Source organism: Camellia sinensis, chromosome 1, assembly GCF_055761805.1.
Source record: "Camellia sinensis isolate YWXY chromosome 1, ASM5576180v1, whole genome shotgun sequence".
In the NCBI taxonomy this organism is placed as follows: Eukaryota; Viridiplantae; Streptophyta; class Magnoliopsida; order Ericales; family Theaceae; genus Camellia; species Camellia sinensis.
The window spans coordinates 222,361,402-222,384,023 of record NC_138961.1 but is presented as its reverse complement, the minus strand read 5'-3'; the positions used below and the strand labels follow the sequence as shown (position 1 = coordinate 222,384,023).

The 22,622-nt window shown below is 34.1% G+C and overlaps 2 protein-coding genes across 2 annotated transcripts; both read right to left on the bottom strand.

Moving 5' to 3' along the window:
• Positions 1-3,059: 3,059 nt before the first annotated feature.
• On the bottom strand, positions 3,060-10,290 carry LOC114292978 (L-ascorbate oxidase homolog). Its single transcript, XM_028236989.2, has 9 exons — positions 9,511-10,290; positions 8,993-9,163; positions 8,775-8,884; positions 7,208-7,478; positions 5,333-5,432; positions 4,822-5,167; positions 4,335-4,700; positions 3,655-3,733; positions 3,060-3,518 (listed from the first exon to the last, which is right to left on the bottom strand). Exons 2-9 carry the CDS (start codon positions 9,149-9,151, stop codon positions 3,324-3,326), a joined length of 1,626 nt encoding a protein of 541 aa, XP_028092790.2. The 5' UTR covers positions 9,152-9,163; positions 9,511-10,290; the 3' UTR covers positions 3,060-3,323.
• A 1,908-nt stretch (positions 10,291-12,198) lies between these two features.
• On the bottom strand, positions 12,199-18,504 carry LOC114292947 (L-ascorbate oxidase homolog). Its single transcript, XM_028236958.2, has 9 exons — positions 18,142-18,504; positions 17,844-18,026; positions 17,630-17,739; positions 16,596-16,866; positions 14,752-14,848; positions 14,265-14,610; positions 13,390-13,755; positions 13,226-13,304; positions 12,199-12,889 (listed from the first exon to the last, which is right to left on the bottom strand). The coding sequence occupies exons 2-9, from the start codon at positions 17,985-17,987 to the stop codon at positions 12,686-12,688; spliced, it is 1,617 nt and encodes a 538-aa protein (XP_028092759.2). The 5' UTR covers positions 17,988-18,026; positions 18,142-18,504; the 3' UTR covers positions 12,199-12,685.
• Positions 18,505-22,622: the final 4,118 nt, after the last annotated feature.

Below are 22,622 nucleotides of genomic sequence, written 5' to 3'. Positions count from 1 at the left end.
CTGCCTCCCTCTGTTTGCTTCTCTGGAATTTGACAACATATTATTCCCTCTCTTCCCCTTTTGTATTACTTTAACTCACCACCATCTCCTCCCTCCTACACTCACATACACACACCACTTCCACTATCATATATCTCTCTCTCTCTAGTTTGAACATGCAAGATGACAAAGCAGCAAGTATATTACTTTTCTGCATCAAAGAGTTTTATTTCTGAAAAGTTACCACATTATGCCAGTTAAATATTACATGTTACAGAGTTTTTGTCATTGTTTTATATTACCTTCTACATAAATATTTATGATCAGTTCTTTTATTTGAAAATAATTGTTAAGCAATTAATAAAAATAATTATTTAATATTTTATCAGGTAATCCGGTGACATGTTTCTATTCTCAAATGTTATGTAACGCTTCTAACTTGATTAGGTTCTTTTAGCATTAATACTGAAAATATTAACTTATCATGTATATTAGTTAGAGTAATGCTAGAAGTCTAAAAGTTCTATCAAAATTTCTATCAAATGTCTCATATGGGTGCGGGATCCACATTCCACATTTATGTGAGACATTTGATAGAAATTTTTTAGAACTTTTGAGATCTCTAACATTTTTGTATTAACTTGTCTCGTTAACATATAATATTGAAAATATTTATCATTATGATTCATAATTTTAAAATTTTACTTTCACATTATTTTGAATAACTTTTTTCTATAAAAAATTTTGTTTATTGATAACTTTTTTTAAAACTTTTATAATGGACGGTCAAATTCTGTCGGTCATGGGTTGATAAAGTGCAGGGAATCAAGGGAGAGAAATAAGAGAAGAAGAGCAGATAATTAGAAGTGTGAAACTAACATTTGAAAGGGGAAAACATTATAAATCAGAGTAATTCTAAAAAAATAATGATAAATTAATGGTAAATATCTATTTTAATAATTAAAGACATAAGTTTTTCAATGTACCTGTAATTACTTTCTAAAGATGCACTGAACAATAATTCTCCCAAAAAGAAAAGGAAAAAAATCAAAAGAATGAAAAATTGAACAATGAAAATCCAATATGTACGGCTTTATCAGTATGAAGCAAAAGAAGTGATGATACAAGTATGATAGAAGCACTCTAATTAATTATGTGACTGGAAGAGGGAGTGTATTTCATCACCCTTCTCATGATAAGAAACACTTAGGATAGGATGTAATCAAAATTTGATTATATTAGGATAAATATGTATGTATGTATGTAATATTTCTTCGTCTATATTCTTTCTTTTTATTTTATTTTATTTCCTAAGTTATCATTAACGAGGTCTCATAATGTCTCGTCACGTGTAGACAGCTCTTCATTATAAACAAACCAAATACATGTAAAAATTATAATTATCAAATAAACACAAGATATATTGTCTACTTCGATATCTTATTGAATTGTTAATCACCACTTCAATTATTATAGCGATGACAACTTTATTTTTGATACTCTCATCGAATACAAAGAATTTATCCACTTCCCCATACTTTTAGATTTTAAAGAAGACAACTTTGTCATCATGGTTTTGCTTAATTAGAGCTCCAAACAACCCAGCATCATATGTAATTTCCTTGTGCACAAACTCAGCCAAGCCTTGGGGGGTTGGGGCATTGAATAATTTTTCCACGACAAATTAGTTGAATTGGGTCGACCAGTTGAGACAAATCAAAATTTTAGATTAAAATATTATTTTTACATGTTCTTTATATTATGATTCTTTAAGTAATAAAAAAATAAATGACCAATACTGCACATTTTGTAATTGTAATAAAAGATTGAGACATTTATAAAGTTTGTAAAACTCCTCAAATTTGTTGTGAATCATCTTTTACACTACACTAAAAATTGACAAAAGTTGAAGCATTGCATGTGGTTGCTTTCGATTTCTCAACTACAATGCCGAATGAATCGATTCAATACTAATTTTTTTATCTCAACTCAGATCAAACCGAGCAATAAAACACCCCTAATCTCAGCCCAACAAGGTGATGCAAGTGCATGTGAAACACGGACCTGGGGTACGAGCACGGTGTTGTGCGGTCCAGTGGGCCCTTGTCTTGAGTATATTTTAATGATTCGAATCGTTTATATTATAAGGTCCATCAAACATATCATATATATAAAAAAATCAAGTTAATCAAATATATATAACTTCATGATCAAGTCTTAACTATTTTAAAATAAATTATCAAAATTATGTTAATCGGTTTTTTTTACAAAATAAATATAGTCTTATTTTAAAGTTACAGATAACCAATTAATTTGATTTTTTTTTTTATAAATGATTTACTCAATAAATCTTATAATATAAACGATTCAGATTAATGACATAAGCTAAGATAAAGGCCCAATGGGCCGCACAGCACCGTGTTGTACCTACGCTCCCCAATTCCGTGAAACAGTATCTAATTTTTCCGGGAAAGAGAGATTTTTTGTTTTTTGGAACTGACGGGAAAGAGGTTGTACTTCATAAAGAGCAAATTGAACCACTTTATACACCATACTTCGTAAAGAGCAACTTGAACCCACTTTATACCTTGGTCTTGTTTAGAAGTCCAATATTTTAATAGGTTATTTTATTTTTTAATTATTTTAGTAGATTAAATAATTTGTGTTTGAAAAGATGATTGAAATTTTTTATAATTGAATGTGATATTTATGAGAAAAAATAAAATGATTATAAATTTAACGTGATATCTTATCATATTAATTATTTTAACTTATTTTATCTTTTAAATTTTAGTTCAAAAAGTATTTTAAAAAAAAAAACTTTTCCAAACAGGGAACTGTAGAACCACATAAATCAAATAGCATCAGTTTTTGTCCCCCTAGGGGAGGTCTGGATGCATCATTGTAGCCTCACTTATGAGGCCCAAAACTTATTCCTAATGCTTCAGTATAAAATTTGAAACTGAAATTCAAATATGGACCAAGCTATTTCTCACTAGTATTTTTGTGTCATTTGTGGAACTTTTTAAGGGGAAAAAAAAAAAAAAAAAAAAAAAAAAAAAAAAAAAAGAGAAGGCAAATAAACAACTAAAAATTCAGAATAAGATTGAACTTTTTTATTAAGATTATGACTAGGGAGAAATCTAAACACAATGACAATTGTAAAACCTTTGTCACTCCCCAATTACCTCTTCTGTTTTCTTTTTTTCTTGGTTGACAGTCACTCTCTTGTGACTGAATTACAATAGCGAAAATTTAAAATAAAAAAAATAAAAAAAAAAGAAAGAAAAAAAAATTATAGAAGGAAAAGGTTACATGCATCAATGATGAATAATATCCTACTACTAAGGGTGTGCCAAGCCACAAAACAAAGCATTTTGAGGGATGTTATACTCCGTATACGCGCTGGTTACGCTGTTCCACACTCTAACGTACAATTGCTGACCCAAATACTGCCTCGGCCAGATTGCAGACCTCAAATTCCACATGCCCTTGTTGTCCAACGACACCAAGATCACACTCCAACCATTTGGATAGACCTACAAGAATGTAAGTATACATTGCATAAATATCAATTTTGATTTTTTTTTTTTTTTCCTTTTTGTTTGGAAATTATCTGCTCGAGTATTCATCGAAAGCTTAACTAAGACGCTCTAAGAAATTGTTATTAGCTACCTGGACAGTGTATCTGCTGGTTGCATCAGCTAGATTGTAGCGTTTTCTCATATCAGGTATCCACTGACCATTCCCAAATCTGATTTTCAGAAAGAAATAGTCAAGACTAAATATCGGAAGCATTGATATGGTACTATAATTTTCAACAATATATGATACATAAAGCTTTGATCACTTGGCCAAATTTAAAGTTGCATCTCCCAAGAAACATCATGGAATGGATCTCAGACTACCACAAAGCCAAGAATAAACAAAGATGACTTCAAAGATGTTTAGGCCTACATGAAAAGGGCCAAGCTTGTCTCTAGTTCATAATCAAAGCAACAAATGTTTGCCACGTAGGCATTTTTTTTGTAAATTAATAGTTCAGATGATGTCCACCTACTTACAAACCCAATATTAGATCTAAACAAAAAAATCCAACCCAATATTTAATGGGTTCATGGATAGACAAAATCTAGACCTTCGATTTACAAAATGTGCCAAGGTGGTAAAATCTGGGAGCTCGGACTGTTCTCTCCAGTCCATATCCAGACTGGTGAGAAGTAATTCCCATATTAAAATGTTCTCTGGGCCTTCCTTCATTATCCATGAAAGTTGAAAGAGGAACAAACATAATACGACTGTCATGAAAATTGGACAAACAAAATAGCTAAAAATGAAATAACACGGAGGCGTACCCGACTGTCCAGAAATCATAGCCATCAAGATGCCAAGCTTGGACAGTTTTCTCATTATTTTGAAAGACTACTTCCACAAAGTCGTGAAGAGTAGTGCCAATGACAGAGGTGCCAAGTACTGCAGGGCCTGTAGGAGGAGTGTCCTTGATTGTGGTCAAACTGAAGACTCCAGGGATGTTAAGATAGTCAGCAAGCTTCAGAGGGGTGCTTGGGTTAACATAGGAGACATTGTTAACAGCATAGCGAAGTTTGCCATTTGTCTTTGTCGCTGAGTTTGCAAGTATAATTGTCCGAACTACTGGTATTGTACCATAATGAAATGACCCTTGAGGATTGGGCCTGGCTGCATTTGCCGTCAAATTCCATCTTAAAAAAAAAGGGGGAAAAAAAGAAAGAAAGAAGACAGTTCAGAATCGAAGATTAATAACAGATTAATAACTAAAAACTATGTATAGCTCCAAGGGATGGTAATGGTGACACAATGTACCTGATTGTTCGTGCTTGCTTCATGGACCAGTGAAGCTGATAAGTAGGACCAATGGGCAGTGGTTCGGTGGCTGGGCTGTTAGAACCAGCATAGTGAAGAATTGCAGTAGCAGTAAGAATAGGCTTTGTAAAACGAGATGAAGCAACAATGAAGTAGTCCTTTGGTGACCCGTTTAAGGTCACCAAAACAGCCACAGCTTGGCCAACATGAATATCAAGTGATTCATATACTTCCTGCTGAGTATGAGCTCCTTCAACCTCAACCAGTGTTAATGTATGGCCCTGAATCCTGAAGTTGATTGAAGTTGTTAAACCCACATTCGACACCCTAAACAGATAGGATTGCCCTGAAATACAGAAACCAAACTATACAAATTTAAATGTAAATCAACAAAAGTTTCAACTTTAGCAGTTGAATGCATACAAGAAACCAAATTATGTCATTAGTCTACAACTTTCAGTGCAAGGAGACAACAAACTGGAACTAAATGATTAATGGGGATGCTTATTACCTTTTTCACCGATGAAAGAAGCAGATTTAGGAAGTCCATTTATAAGGATAGCATCAGGGAAAGGAAAAGGATTCCCTGAGTCCAGTGTTTGCTGTAATATCTGCAAGAATAAGATGATCAACAGTGTTAGTCCTCGTAACTAATAGAGAAAGTTTTAACTGGACATTTCAATATAAAAATCTGTTAAACAGAACAAAATAAGAAGGGAAAGACCTAAACAGACATTATCATAACAAACTTTTTGGGCTTGCAAGAAGAACATTCTTATCTTACCCATAAATGCATTATGTGCTTTTGCTTTGGCAACTGTATGGTTAAATTTGAAGGGGTTCCATTCTTACAACCAGAACAGACATATTCAAGAAAAAGCAGACAATTTAAACAGACTTAATGCAATTAACATGAGCTCCAGCAAGTCACTTTTGTGAAGAAAAAAACAAACTATTCTGATCCTACATCCAGATCATACAACTATGCATCCTGAACCTGTTTAGAAAGGCAATTCCTTGTGCTCATTCTCACTATCTTTGCTTGCTTGGATGGCCTCTTTTTTAGTTAAAATTTTTGTGGATTCAATTCACTATAATAAATAATCTAGTCACTGACCTCACATTCTTGCAAACCAAACCTGGTGATATGTTTTCAACCCACGTGATAACTGTCCCACCACAAAATTTTTGTTGTGTTTTTCAGAGATTTGGGGTTACAGCATTGGATTGGAAAAAATGTAAGGCTTTTATCCAATTCAGTTTTAGACCTATTTAGGAGTTCAAAATTTTGATTGAGGAACCATTTGGTAAGGGAAAAACAATATGTTTGATTGAAAGTGGATTTTTTTTTTAATATTTGATTGAAATTGGATGGTTCCTAAAAAAATCTCTCTTCCATGAAAAAAAGAGGTGGAGTAAGTAGCACATGCAAGGACACCGACACATCTATTTTAAAAAATAGAGGACCCGACATGCTTGGGAAGTTGGGATACATTAAAATTTTATATTTTGCAAATGTATTATATGCCCACATATATGAATAAAGATAGCTATATATTTCATGAACTACAACACCACACTATTTACATAGCTATAAATTTTTTCGTCACTTAAATATAAGGTTATCATTCACGTAAGCAAATTACATTATAAAAAATGCAAAACAATTATAGAACATTTTAATACATGTAATGTTTCATCTGATAAATGTTTCAAAAATACACTGTAGAAGTTGTGTTTTGAAGAATGCAAAACATTGTTATTATGAAATGATTCATCATATAAGACGTGATTTGACTTTTTAATAAAGACATGTTGAAGACATGCTTTTGAAAATGTCCGAAGAGTGTCGGTGTCAAACACGGGTGTCGGACACGACACGCTTCCTCGGCAAAAGAGTTTGTGCTTTGTAGGAGATAGATGTACAGGGATTTAAGGTGAGAATGCTAGTAACTAATACAGAATTTTGATTTATGCTTATCATGCTCAAGCGTCATGGATTTTAGCATATGCCTAAACATAGGGCACTTTGCCAGTCCTCCATAACAAGTGCTCCACAGACATTATAACCTAAATCCTATGATATATCCAATAACTATAAGTTATAATGATACTATTTTAAGCTCTCAGAATATGATCCAAAACGAAAATATGTGGGTTTCAAAAGGGCTTGCATGGGCGAGCCAAGCAAAACAAACTTGGCGTAAGCATTGCTGCATATTCCTGTAATTGATTTACAAGCCCATCTACTAGGCTGGTAAATTCAACCCAAGCCAGTTCAGGCAAGAGAATTAATGAATATTACAATAAAATATTTTATCCAAATTGAAAGGAAAATTTGAACAACTTTTCATTTTAAGGAAAACAGAAGAAAGGGCTCACAGACCTTGTGATCAGACTTCCACCAATCATTGACAACTACAGTGAATTCGTCAGCAGGTTTGTCATAAGGTACGGGTATAATTGACCTTGATGCGACATTGAGCCCCCCAAAACCACCAGCAGCTCTATGCATCAAAGTCGAAGGAAAATAGGAGAAGGTCCCTATCTGATCCTTCATTTGCATCTTGTATGTCCAGTTTGTGTTTGGAGGGATTGGGCAATTCGTTCCAAGCACTCCATCTTGCCATGAGGACTTCCTCTGTTTAATTCCATTCCTGGATCCAACCACAAAACCATTATTTAGGAGTTGTAGCTTTACTTCTAAATCCACATTCAAACCAATAAAGAAAAGAAGAAAAAATACCCACTCCTGCACACTGTTCCCACCAAGTAAGTGAACACACTGAAAACAGGAAATGTATAAAAAAGACACAAAATATTGAGAGTTCTTGGAATAACAACTTCACCTTCAAAACTAAGTTCCCCTATTAAGTTTGAGATAGAGTTCTGCTTAGAAATGTAAGTGACTAAAGAACAGACCCCATCCTCTTCAACCCCTTTGGAGAAAACTTCCAATTATCACATTTCTTCAACTTTTACCTTTTATGTTTATATACATGTAAAATGAAAGAAAAAAAAATAAAAAAATAAAGAGATTTATCAACCAACAAAAAAAAAAAGAAAAGAAATAAAGAGTACTCTTTTCCCATAAATCCCCTTATGTCATTTGCAATAGATAGATACAACTTCAAAAAAATTAGTTTCCTTCCATGTTCCTTTTTTCTTTTGTTTTTCAAATTACACACAACGAAGACAGCCTAAACCCTATGGAATGAGTGCTGGGCACTTCTTCCACACCAGAGAGTAGGCATAGACAAATTTTGAAGCCCTTAGATGGAAAGAACAGTACAATACTTCCAAACAGAATGAACAACCTCAATGTCTAACAGCCATGGGTAGCTTTTAGTAAGGCTCAATAAACAGCGGAATAGATGTATGCCAACACATTGAATATACCTTAGCACAAGCTGCAAATCAAATATTTAAACTAGGTAACTTCTTCATGCTCAATTTATGCCTGTAAATGATAGACTCTAAGGCCTCGTTTGTTTGGGATTTGGCTTTTTAGTAATTTTTTGGCTTTTTATGAGGTGAATGACTTTTTAGTTGTATGGAAAACGTGAATAACTGGTATGTTTCACTTGCTTATTTAGTAGCTTTTTTGGATTTGACATTTTTTCTTTTTTTCGTCTTTTCTAGCCAAAAAACCAAGTTCCCAAATGAGGCTTTAGCTAGAGCTGACAACAACATGATCCATATCTAGGCCACTTAAGGACCATCTTGATATTTCTTAAGCAAGAGACTCCTAAGATTTAAATCAACACTCTGGCATGGCAGGAATTAAAAATCACAGAATAATGACCCTCCTAGCCCAATTACCTATTCAATTGGTATGACAGTGCAGAAAACGCCGTATAATGTTAAGTTGAGACACGCATTGACAGAAGCCCATTGGAGCAAACAAGCAAGAGGCACGTATAGAAGAGGAAGGGAAGGATGCAAACACTGACCATGTAATGAGGAAAGGCTCATCCAGATTATTAATGACATCAACAATTACATTGTCGTTAGTGATGCAGTCAAGTGTGGGTCCAGGAAACTGCCCATTGATAAGGATGCCCTACAAAAACCCCAGAGAAAAGTAAAGATGAAGCGAAACTGCATAAAAGAAAAAGAACAATTAAATGTGGCAGGTATTGACTAACAAAAATGGGGTTGGAAAATCTACCCGTTGGTTGACACCGAGAGGAGAAATTGTTCCATATGTAACCTCCAATGTAAAATATCTATATGGGTCTTCAGCCTTCACCCATGAAACACTCAAGCAAGCAAATATTCCGAGAAAAATTTGCAGAAAAATGGAGCGTGTCATTTTATTAGAATACATTCCTCCAAGAACCTGTCTCCACCCGAAAACAAAGGATCACAGAAAACATGTTAAGAGCAATTCAATTTGAGTTTACATCCTGCTCAAATTTAAAAATTAGAATAAAGTTTGTTAAACAGTTAAAACAAGAAAACTTAGCTGGAGTCTTGACACCAAATTTTGAAATCAATTTAAGATAGAAAATCAGATATGTTGTTGTTCATCATGAACTATATACAAGTGAAAAACTCTTGAAACATATTGCTCAAGTTACATTTAAATTTCCTAACCATGAAGAATTCAAATCCTAATGAAGTACAATATTACAATTTCCAAAAACATTACGCTCATTCAAACATATAGACGAACAGATAACTTACAAGTTTGAAAACCCAATAACGAAAAGAATGAATCTATCTCCCCAATTGGTAGAGGAGACAGAGAAGCAAGCGAAGATGTATGCCGACGATGATTTGTTGAAGTAAGAACACCAAGACTTATATACAAGCAAGTAGCACTGAAAGCAAAACATCATCTTAATCTGAAAGTGTAACGTGGACTCGAGTACCAAGAAATCGATCTCGTTTGCGGCGCACTTCATGCTAGCGACCCAGACAGACTGTACTTGTTCTTCACAACCCATTTGCAGCTCAGTTGTGAATAACCAACCCATTAATCTATTTGACCAAAATTTCTCGAAATTCCCAAATCTTTCTTCCATTAAAAGAAATATATATTAAAAATATATGTACATATGTAACACAATGTTCATTATTATTATTTTATTATTATTATTATTTTGGTTCTTGGAGTGAAATTGTAGAGAGTACAGTGGTGTAATGTGGTGTTTAGATTTGGAAACGTCGGTGGTGAGATGGGGAAGGAAGATCTGGGAAAGCAGCGAGAACGACGCAGCCGAGAGCGGATCGTCATTAAATGCGATTCAATTGGGGGTTAATAATTGACAATCAAGAAATAGAAGGACATAATTTGAAAATTAGGGTTTTGGGTTTTACAGAGAAGGATTGGCTGGTTGGTTCACGTGGAAGCGAAGACAATGGGAGGCTTCGGTGGATCGGGTCTGAGAGGCACTACACAAGCTCTCTCTGTGGGGGTTTAGTTTAGGGTTTCGACATTTTGGAGGGAAAATTTTATTTATTGTATCAACTGTATTTGGGAAGGTCGTTTATTCCCATTTTGACTTCCCGCCATCTGCCGCCACTTGGTTTTTTTTTTTTTTTTTTTTTAAAAAAAAAAAAATTGCACCGACTTTATATTTGGATTTTAATTAATGGATAAAAATGGGAAATAAAATTATTTATGCAAGCATACTTTCTTTTAGAAAAAATTTAACCAGAGAAATGAATATTTTGATCCATATATATATTTTCTTCCTATTTTCTTGACCAAGCAAAGTCATTTTCTTTTCTTATTCTTTTTTTCTTTTTGTTACCCTTCAATTATTCAAACATTCTTATATAAAGAATTTTTTGTGAAGATTTTTTTTAAAAAAAAAAAAAATGAGAACGAGGTCACAAGTAGGTTAATAAGGATTCACATTGATTTTGATGTAATTTAAATTTGATTATAAAATAATCTGAATTTAGAATCCCATTCAACTACAACAAATTCAATCATCAAAATCCAATCCATATGGTACTCGATCCAAAATATAATCTAACCCATTTTGTTATAACACCTTTTTCTAGGAGAAAATTCAAAAAAACGATAAGTAAAAAATATAATTATAAAGTGAAGAAGCTACAAATCTTATTTGCATAATTCAATACATGATTCGCTTGTACATTCATTACTTTGTAATTAATTTTTCTACTCTCAATTTTTTTTGATATTCCCCCAATCTATTTGAATTTCACTTTTTTCTTTTTTTTTTTTTGCCAATTATTTTTAAAACATAATAATCTATATACAAATAAAAATTAGAAAAATGTTTGGGGGCCCTAATTCTGTGGCTCAAATGTGGCTCAAATGGCCAAAACGACGTCGTTTTGGCCATTTTGATGTTGTTTTGTACTCAAAACGACGTCGTTTTGGCTATTTGAGCCACATTTGAGCCACAGAATTTGGGCCCTCTACCATTGCTCTAAAAATTAAACTATAAAAATCATATTGGATTTATCCAAATGATTAACGGATGAAATATTCATTAACCGATTCGGATTTTCCAATCAAATTCAGATTAAATCCAATGCACACATAATTCTTTATCTTTATGAAACTGACTGGCCACAGCCATGTGAACTTCCCCGCTTGGAATCATTTTCTTCAAGTCAACTAACTTCATTCAGAGTGTATCCCAATGACAGATTTTCCATACAAAATTAGTAGATAGAATGACACTAATACCAAGCACATGTGAAATTAATAAATTCCCCTCATGTGCCCATAATAATGTGCCTCAATATAATTTTAGTAAAATATCTCATGTCAATTGGGTTTTTGGCAATTTGCAGCCCAGACTGCACTGGCTTAGCGCCCATCACTTGTCAATGACATTGCCATTGCCTACTATTGAGTTGATAAATATATACATTTTTTATTTGAACATTTTAACTATTGAGTTTGTATTAATGTGATCCAGTAGTAATTGTCGTCTAGTTTTCTAACAAGAAATACCACATTATGCTAAAATATTTTTCATTTTGTCTTCTTTCATAATATACTTACTCATTTTGACACTTTAAATATTGTGCTTTTTCCGTTTTGACTTTTTTTTGTTTAATGTGACTGACATCTTTTTTTGGTTAAAAAATTAGATGGCAGCGGCCCAACTAAACCATACTGACAAAAATTCAATAAATGGAAAGAGCAAATTGAAAGTGCAGCTTTTCTCTTTTTCTCTCTTCTGTAATCAGAATTTTGATATGGTTTGCTTTTGCAGTTGTTTTCTAATTTTTGAACATGCACAAAATGAAATTCATCAGTTACTTACAGTTACAAATACCATAGCAATTAAACATCTTTTGCTCATAAACGTAGTATCGAATGCAAGTCAAACCATCCATTGTAATCACAACTAAAACAATTGTACTAGAAATACAGAAGAATTTGATAGAATAAGACGCAGATAAAAACTTCAGTGCATTTAGACTTTCTCCAATTAAAATAGGAACTACAATGTTAGAATACGGTAATAGAAGGTTGTCCACAACCACAACCAAAGTTGAAAACAAGCACTTCTACACCTCAATTTCATACGGTACTTGTTACACTTCAGCTACAGAAATCAAATGTGGAAACATAACAAGAAGGAAGAAAAGAATAAATTATGATTTAGGCAAAAGTAGTTTTTTCCCCCCTCTAATTCTCAAACAACATTTGGCTCCCAGCCACAACTTTTTCACAAAATAAATCCAACTAAATCAAACTAATTAGGTAATCACTCGGTAAAAAAATAAAATTAACCTATAATTTTTGCGATATACAAATCAAGAAGCCAAAAGATTTAGAAATGACTGAAAAATAAACAGTTGTGTCTTCTCTTGCAGTCAAGCTCTCATGACTGAAAAATAGAACACTGAAAAGATGATCATATCAAGGGTGTTGTCCAACAGCTTTTCCACAAAGAAGTGCATTATGAGGAATGTCATATTCGTTAGCAAGGCTGTGGATTGCGGTGTATACCCTGAGATAGAATTGCTGCCCAAGATACTGCCTTTCCCACATTGCAGACCTCATATTCCACATGCCCTGGTTGTCCAATGAGATCAATATGGCGGTCCACGAGTTCGGATACACCTGCAAAAAAAATCCAAGCATGTAAGGAAAAGTTTAGGTGAATATTAGGTGATATTAGTGGCAAATACCATGGCTCAATTTGCAAGGTATGAGGTATTTGGTTAAGTTTCTAGAACTTATTTTTTGTTTTTTTATTTATTTATTAGGAATTAGTTTGACAAAAATAAACACTCTGAAAAGATTTTTTTTCATTTCAAAAATTATTTCCGACCCAAAATAGAGAAAAGCATATGAAAATAATGAGTGTTTTTTATTTGCATCAAACTAGTTTTTATTTTCTATTTTTCAAAATAGACTGTTTCTGAAAACAACCAAACAGACCAGTATTTAGGTTACCTGTACAGTGTGCCTTGTAAGAGCGTCAACTAGATTGTAGGACTTTCTACTGGCATTTGTCCATTGCTTAGAACCATAACTGTAAAATAGTTAGGAGTGACAAATGATCAGCAACAAAATGCTTCACAAAAGAAATGAAAAGGACAAGCAAAGCAGTCACTTACCCAACAACCCAAAAATCATAGCCATCAAGATGCCAAGATTGCACAGTTTTTTCATTGTTTTGGAAAACAACTTCGATGAAATCATGGAGGGAGGCAGGCACAACAGACGTAGATAGGAATGGAGGGCCTTCGGAGGGAAGGCTTTGGATAGTATCCATACTAAAGATTCCGGGGATGTTAAAATAATCGGCAAGCTTCAGAGGGGTATCGGAATTAATGTAGGAGACCCTGTTAACAGCATATCGTTGTTTCCCGTTGATTAGAGGTGCTGAGTTGGCCAACATAATTGTCCTTGCTATCGTAATATTTCCATAGTGGTACGATCCCTGAGGGTTGGGCCTAGCTGCATTCGCTGTCAAGTTCCACCTTCGAGAAACACAAACAAGAAGGGGGGGGGGGGGGGGGTTGGAAATCAGTATACTTCCTTAAACATTTCAATGTCCAATGAATCAAAGGCTACATTTTATCCCTTTTTTGGCTCATTAAGAATACATTTGCTCTAATGGAAATTACAATCAGGAATTGTAAAGGGTTCCCTAATTTGACTCATGTCTATGAAGAAAAATCATTCATCCATCTCACAACTATCAATGACAAATTGGAAGTGTCATCCCAAGAAAAGCTTGAGTTGATCCCATATCATTAGTTGTTATAGCTCCAATTTTTTTCAAATCACCCAACTAATGATGATGAGTTTTTAACTTTAAATTCCATCTAAAACACTATGAAACCACTCAAATTCCACTTAACAGCCAAACACATTTAATCTACTCTGTTATAAGTTGAAAACAAGACTAAATTTTAGGTGTACACATGCAAATTCCAAAATGAATACCTGTGTGTGGGTGTGAGTACAGTTTTTCTCGTGTATATACCTGAGGGTTCTGGCTTGCTTCATAGACCAGTGTATTTGGTAAGTCGGACCAGCAGGCACAGGTCCAGATACTTGGGTTTGAGAGTTTGTGTAGTGTAACACTGCTGTAGCTATGAGAACATGCTTTGTAAACCGTGAAGATGCGACAATGTAGTAGTCCTTTGGAGACTGATCCAATTTAACTAGGACAGACAAGGATTGGCCAACGTGCACATCTAGCGAATCATATGTGTTCTGAATGACATGAGAGCCTTCAACCTCAACTAACTTCATTGTATGGTTCTGAATCCTAAAATTGAAAGCGGTCGACAAGCCCACATTTGAAATCCTGAACATGTAGGTTTTGCCTGATATGCAAAAGAAAGTGGAACATTGTTAACAAAACGCTATCTCACAGGACTAAACTACCTATTCATAAGTCACTACATGGAAATTGTAAAAACATCCTTTGAATGAAAGCCTAGTAGTAATCAAATGATGAGGATGACCTTGATCACCAGTAAAGGTAGACTCAGGCAAACCATTTATAAGGATGGCATCAGGAAAGGGAAGAGATTTCCCTGAATCCAAAAGTTGCTGCAATTCCTGCAGACAAGAAGACATGTTATTACAGTATGACAAGGATGTACATTTCATTCAGGCACCATTCTGGCATGATATTTTCACCAGCCATATATTAGATTCTAACTAAATTCACATCATGTATTACCAACTAAAACTATACCCTTTTCTGGACTTCTTTTATAGAAAAATACAAATAAAAAAAAAATAATCAATTTTTTACATTTTTAGGATTGTCTAGTCGGGAGACTGATCTAGAAAGTAGAGAAATTTGACATAATTTATATATTTTAAAAAAAATCACTAAAGATGAAAGGGGGATTTGGTCAAAGTCCCCTCATAACAAAACTTTAATACATTAAGAACAAACACAAAAAGTTTTCCTTGAAAAATTCAACACATACCATTATTATCAAAATATTAAACTTTAAAATAATGAACAATGCTATATGCACTAATTAGTGTGCACACTAGTGTACCAATAGATGATATGACATAATTTTAGAGGTTTTGACTATTTATAATTTGTATAATAAATAGGGTCATTAATGATATCATAACACTAGTAAGTACACTAGTGTGTATACTAATTGGTGCAGGTAGCACCACCATAAAATTATATAACTTTTGATGTAGATGTTGATTTTTAATAAATTAATATCTTTAGAACTCTCTCATCAAGATCTAATCAAATAAGATCCATGTTGCTATGAAATTCTTAGAGGAAAAAGAATTATTACCGTCGCAATTGATATAAACAGCAACAGCAACAGCAACATGTTACTCTATTTGAGAGTAACTCTATTTGAGAGTATCTGTCTCATAATAACATGTTACTCTTTTAGAGTAACTCTATTTGAGAGTAATATGGTACTTTGTTTGAGAGTAACAAGTTATTCTGTTTGACAGTAACTCTATTTGAGAGTAACTCAATTTGATAGTAACATGTTACTCTGTCTCACAGTAACATATTACTTGTCTCACATTAATATGTTACTCTGTTTGACACTTAACTCTATTTGACAATAACTCTATTTGAGAGTAACTCTATTTAATAGTAACATGTTACTCTGTCTCAGAACAACTCTATTTGACTCTGTCTCACAGTAACGCTGTTTGAGAGTAACTCTATTTGAGAGTAACATATTACTCTGGCAATATTGTCCAAGAAAAAAAAAATATATTTTACTTTGTCCTTAGTCAATTATGTGTTTTCTCCTTAGGGGTTTTATGAAGGAAAATAAATTAAATTGTCGTTTTCACTAAATAAGAGTCTAATTGAGGGGTTTTGGCTAAATTTTCCAAGATGAAAATAAGTCTAACTAACAAAGCCAAAAAAGCAAACTCCCAATAAAAGTCCAACTAAGAGTAGCTTTCTGAGATAAAATCATACAAGAATTTTTCCACAAGGGGGGAAAATAAGAAAAAACATCGCGCAGTTTGGATCCAGCTCAACAACATGGCTCCATCGTGTTGGTCAGATTGACCAATCAGAACTTTTAACATCAATTAGCATATATTCCACAGGATGGATTTCAACAGCTTTTTTCATCCGGTTACAAATATCATTTTCCATTCCACAAATGCAAGAATAAGAACCAATTCTACAGCCGTTGACTTAATTTTAGAACACAAAGTTCACAAAAGCATCTGACCTAATACTATTCCTAGTGATTTAAAGAAATGCATACTGACAATGCCATTATTTTTAAGAATTTCATATATAAAGAAAACAAATACTTAAGTAGGTCAAAAAAATATGAACTCATACCTTATGGCTAGTCTTGGACCAATCACCAATAAGTAAAGTAAAATCCTCAGCAGGTTTAAGATATGGTATAGGGATCACAGATCTCGCATAGACATTTAGCCTTCCAAACCCACCAGCAGCTTTGTGCATTAGAGTTGATGGGAAGTATGTGAAGGTTCCAATCTGATCTTTGGTTTGGTACTTGTAAGTGAAGTTCGAGTTCGGAGGGATGGGGCAATTAGTGCCCAAAACTCCATCTTGCCAGGAATTCTTCCTCTGCTTAATTCCATTCCTAAAAGTGAAAAATTAGTGTTATTAGACCATGTTCTATTGTAGATGCCACATAAATTAACAGAAATTGCACAAAAGGAACATTAAATTAGGTATGTATGCAATGTTAACAACACTCTTTTCACAAAATTTAACACTTCTTACATTCGAATAAGAAAAGCAACGTATATAACAACTTAATGGTATCCTCAAACCAAGTACATTTTGCCTTGAAGGAAAATATTGATGAAGGTCACATTCATTTGAAAAAATTTGCCTCGAAGTGATTGATATTCTTTTTTATTTTATTGTGCATTGAATGTCGTAGCTTGGGGGGACATGAACCCTTGACCTCCTCGTGAGGTGCAGAGGTTAATGGGCTAACCCAATTGATTAGTAGGCTATTCCTATGCTCTTATACACATTCCCAAAACATGCTCATTTTTTTTACCTCTTGGCAACCCTTCATTATCCATTGAACATAATACACATTGGATGAAGCATAACTTGTAAGCTGCCCAAATTAATAAGCATCGGGATAGAAATGTTCAGGTAATTTATTCAATTAGCCAAAATGTTTTTAAAAAAATATATATATATATATATATATATTTAAGGTTAGGCAAGGCATCAAGTTGACTTCCCCTGTAGTTTGAAGATCAAATATGTCCAAATCAAGGAATTTAAAATTTCGGTAATACATAAACTTATGCCAAAAACAGGTCTAAAACTAAAAGATGGGCCAAGACAGTGAACGAGAGAGAGAGAGAGAGAGAGAGACTCACCATGTCAAGAGAAAAGGGTCGTCGAGCTCATTAAAAACATTGATGACAATGTTGTCATTAGTGACAACATCAAGTGGAGGGCCAGGAAATTGACCATTGATAAGGATGACCTTCAAAATCAAACATTAAAAAATTTAAGAAATCTGAAAACTAAACTGCAAATCATCATCAGTTATTGAAAAAACCAAAATGCATGCAGTATATATAACCAAACCTGTTGAGCGACACCAAGAGGAGAAGCTGTTCCATAAGTGACAGTCCATGTGAAGTATCTATAAGCATCCTCTGCTTTCACAATAAAAACACTCAACAGAGCCAGAGCAACAAAAATTGAAAGTAGTAACACTGATCTCCCCATTGTAGCAGAAAAGCAAAGAAACCCACAAATCTCTCTTGTCTACAAATCAAACGAGAGGCCACAAATCAAAACCCACAACACAAACATATATACAAACACAATGCATACATTATACACAAAGAAACAAACAAAGAAATAGATAGATAGAACGTACCAAGTGAAAAGTGAGTATTCTACCCACAAAAAGAATAAAAAAGAAAAGAAAAGAAGAGAAGATGTGTCTATCTCTGCATGGAGAGATCAAGAAAAGTCTGGAATGAAGTGGACAAACAGGGTTGCATTGTATATATATATAGATAGATGAATGAATCCGAGGAGACAACAAGAGAGCGCGTAAAGAAGCTTCACTGGGTATGCCTGTGGTGTGGTGTGGTGTGGTGGGGGTGAGTGGTATTATTGTATTGGAATTTTAATAAAAGAGGGATATGTAGGTGGGGAAAGCGGAGAATGAGCCCATTTGCGCCGCATTTCACGCGGTTCCAGGTAATCATGAGGCGTTCAAGTTTATCACGAGGTTGAGGAGAACGTATTCGGTGCTTTTTTTTTTTTTTTTTTTTTTACTCAGGAGAGGAAAAAAATTTTACACAAACATGGTGGGTGTAAATAATCTTGTGATGGCGTGTAATTCAAATTTTGTGGGGATGAACTCTAACTTATACCCCTATATTTTTTTTGTAGTTACAATTTAGTTATTTTCTTTTTTCTTTTTTTTTTCCTTTTTTTGGGTTCCGATATCAATTCGGGAGACTATTTAGACTTGGAAGATCCATTTTGAGACTAATTTCGATAATTCAAATTGTTTATTTTTTAAGACTCATTAAGTAGAATATTCATATAAAAAAATCAAAATAATTTGATATAAGTAGCTATATATTTAAATTATATTTATTTTTAAAAAATTGACAACAAATATAATTTTAAAAATGGTCATCCATTTTTTTAAAATATAAATTTGATTTAAACATATAAGTATCGATATTCGATCATCATAATTTTTTGCATGAATATTTTATTTAACGAGTCATAAAAAGTAAACGGTTTAGATCATTAAAATTGATATCAAAATGAACTTAGGCCTCGTTTGGGAACAGACTAATTTAGTAACTTTTTGACTATTTGGCTAAAATACGAGCTACAAAAACTAGTATGTTTGGGATAACTTTTTGACTTTTTACAAAAAGATGTGCAAAAAGTATAGAAAAAAGAGAATCTTTGACTTTTTGGTATGGATTGTTGGCTTTTTGGCTAACTTTTGACTTTTTGATTAAAATAGAGGGTTCCCAAACGAGGCCTTACTAAGCCCAAACACTTTCTTAAGTTGATATGACCAATTTAAGAGAAACCAAATATCTTTTTTCAAGGTTTTTTCATTTATTTATTTATTAATTTGATAGAAAATCAGAATTACAATAATGATACATTTACCACATTTCTATATTTGTCAACAATAATATTGGTGTGATATGTTCCTCCATCAATCTCTACAAAGATGAAGGGTGGCTGTTGTGTTATCGACATAGTACTCATTGTTGGTCAGGTGATAGGGTTAATTTCATATCTTATTTTGATAATTTGAATCGTTTATTTTTCAAAATATGTTGAGTAAAATATTCTTACAAAAACTTAAGTTGATCAGACATCAATAACATTATCATCAAATCAATTTCGTATTTAATTTTATACTCAAAATTACAATTACACTTATTACTTATTTTTATTGATACAAAATTAATTTGGTTATCAATATCCGACCAATTTCATTTTTTATAAAAATATTTTATTCAATATATTCTAAGAAATAAACAATTTAAATTATTAAAGTATCCTCCAGGTGGGCCCCATCAATGAAACAGCATCCATCCTTCATCCCTAACAAAATGATGACAAATTTAAAGCTTTCACATTACCCACATACTTAATAGGTCACATTATGTTTTAGAATAAAATTGTTGCTAAAAACGTTAATGTGTTTGATTATTGTTAAATTTTCTAATTTTCTTTACATTAGTGGAAGAGTTGATTTGAATGACGGCTTTGTTTTTTTTTTTTTTTTTTTTGAAAATTTATAAATAAAAAATTCATGCAAAAATATTACAAGAATAATATAACAATGTCATTTTTAAAATTATAAGTTATTTTAATGGGTCTTTTAATTTGAAATAAATAGACACACTTGTGTCAAAAAAAATTATATAATTTTTTTATTTGTATATCATTACTATTTTTTTTTGTTCCATCGTTACCTTTTCTAACTAAAAATAAACAATTTTTTTCTACTTAATTAATCAAAAAATAATTAAAAACACCAAATTAATATTTTATGTGTGGGTGAAAATCTGACCACACTGCTTACTTAGTGATCAACTGGTGAGCACCGGCAGAATAGATGGCTTCAGCAACCTGAAACAGAAAGAAAAAGGTTCCGGTGGTGGTTCTTCCACCCGGGGCACTCCGACGATCAAGTCAGTATATCTCTCAAAGATAATCAAGTGCAAAACTTAACACTCAAAACATAAATTGCATACCTTAGACCCACGGGGGTGCCTCTCTTTTATAATATACTCAATCCAAGTCCCACTAGAAGTATGACTTCTATGAACTCCAATTTTAGTGCTTACTTTGGACTCTTTAAGAGATAAAGATAAACTCCCTAAGGGCTTTATCCTTATCTTGGTTAAGTCCCCTCTTTGCCTTAGGACTCTTGTCCCTTATCTGCTTATCTCGGATTCCGATATCTTCGGGAATAACCTCGGCAACTCCGAGATCTTCTCGGCATAATTACCACGACACGTGGCACCTCGGCTGATACGTCGGCGTCACCATGCCACGTGTTGGTATTCAGAAAATATATCCCCACAACTGCCCCCTAGGTTCTATTACCTCGGCATTCTGAGGTGATGGAACCTATACCGACATTTCAACATTTCTTTTCTGAGTAATGGCTCAAAAACTGTTTTAGCCGAGATAATCCTCTTCCAGCCGACGTTTTCTCTTCGGAGAACAAGGCTTCGATCGTACTTTTCCACGCGCATGAGCTGTCATGCATATCTAACCGTTCCTTTCTACGTGTTTTGTCTTCATTGGAGCATGTCTGTGACGCGCCTGAAAGCTGTCTGTCATTTGTCTGCGCCGTCTGACGCCTGCGTTGCTCTAGGCGTAATAATTGCCCTAATTTTGCCACCGTTTCAAATTTTTGACAAAACTCTTTTTTGCCTCTACTTTTCCTTCACTTTTCCATTCTGGTTTTTTGCTCTTTCTCTCTCTGAAAGCTCTTTCTTCTTCGAATCTACCATTGCTTCGATCTCTCTTCTGGAACTGTCCTTAATCTCTCATTCTTGTGAAGCTTTCTTTGCTGTTGCAACTGATTTCTGAGCTCGGCGAACATTGCCCCGGCTTCATTTGTTCTGGTAAGACCCTTTCCTTTAATTCTTCTATTCTCTTTATGCGCTTTTACCATTACTGCTTTGTTGCTCGATTTCTCCCATATTTTGAACATTTGTACTGTTTCAATATTTTTCTTGCCATAATTCTTGACCCTTATCCCTTTGTATTCTTCGTGTTTCTGATAGGCCATCTTTGTTCTTGAATCTGAGACTTCGTCTTTGTTTTCTCTTTTTTGTATCTGTCCCAGATCTGTGCCTTCGATCTTGATCTTTATAGTTCTTAGGTTTGGGATTTGTGCGTAGAACCTTCAAATTTAGGGAAAACTGAAACAAGTCTTATGCAACTTACTATCAATTCATATAGGGTGATTAACGGTATTATAGCTTTAGCTAGGCAGGAGAATCTTAGAATCACCCTGGCCGACCTTCAGTACTGCTATACCATGTGTCCCCTCAACTTGAAGGATAGGGGTTTTGTTTATTACCTTAAGCCGAGATCCACCAAGTTTAAAATTGTAGCCGACCTTCCAGACTCCAACAAGGGGGCTGGAGATGACTTTGTTATTGCGTCGGGAAATTGGGAATTTGGCCCAGACGAAGATGTCCACCTCTACCCTCTTCCTCGAACAATTTCAGAGGGCAAGGGTAAGAGCCCTGAGCCAACTTTAGTTGTTTTTATTTAAGTCTTTAATACTTTCTGTTTCTGACATCTGTCTCTTTGTCCTGCAGATCTTCATCAGCCACCGAAAAACTTCCGTCAATCCTTCATCCCAGGAACAGATCTGAAAAAACTCCTTGATTTTCCAGTCCACAAACGAAAAGCCCCACTATTACTAAACTTCATCCCTACGTATAAATCCACTTTGCCCCACATCCCAAGAAGGAAGAAAAAGAGTCTGTCTCCACCTACTGCTACAACTTTAGCCGCTTCTTCGTCCCGAACAGATCAAGGATCCACTTCTGACCCAGCTGATCTTCCATCAACTTCGGCCCCCTACTTAATACCAATTCCGAAGCGTAAACGTCGACGAAGACTTGTAAAGACTGCTGAGATGGTTCGTCCAAGGCTTGTCGTTCAAGATCTTCTTGCCGACCTTCCAACTGACGCCGAAGCTGTACCAACGCAATCAAAGCTCCCACCAAAGCCAAAGAGAGTTAAAAAGGCTCAACCTAAGGCCAAGGCTACAGAAGCCGAGGCTGAGGATGCTTTGTCTATTTCTAAGCTGGCAGAAAGCAAAAAATCAACCTCTGC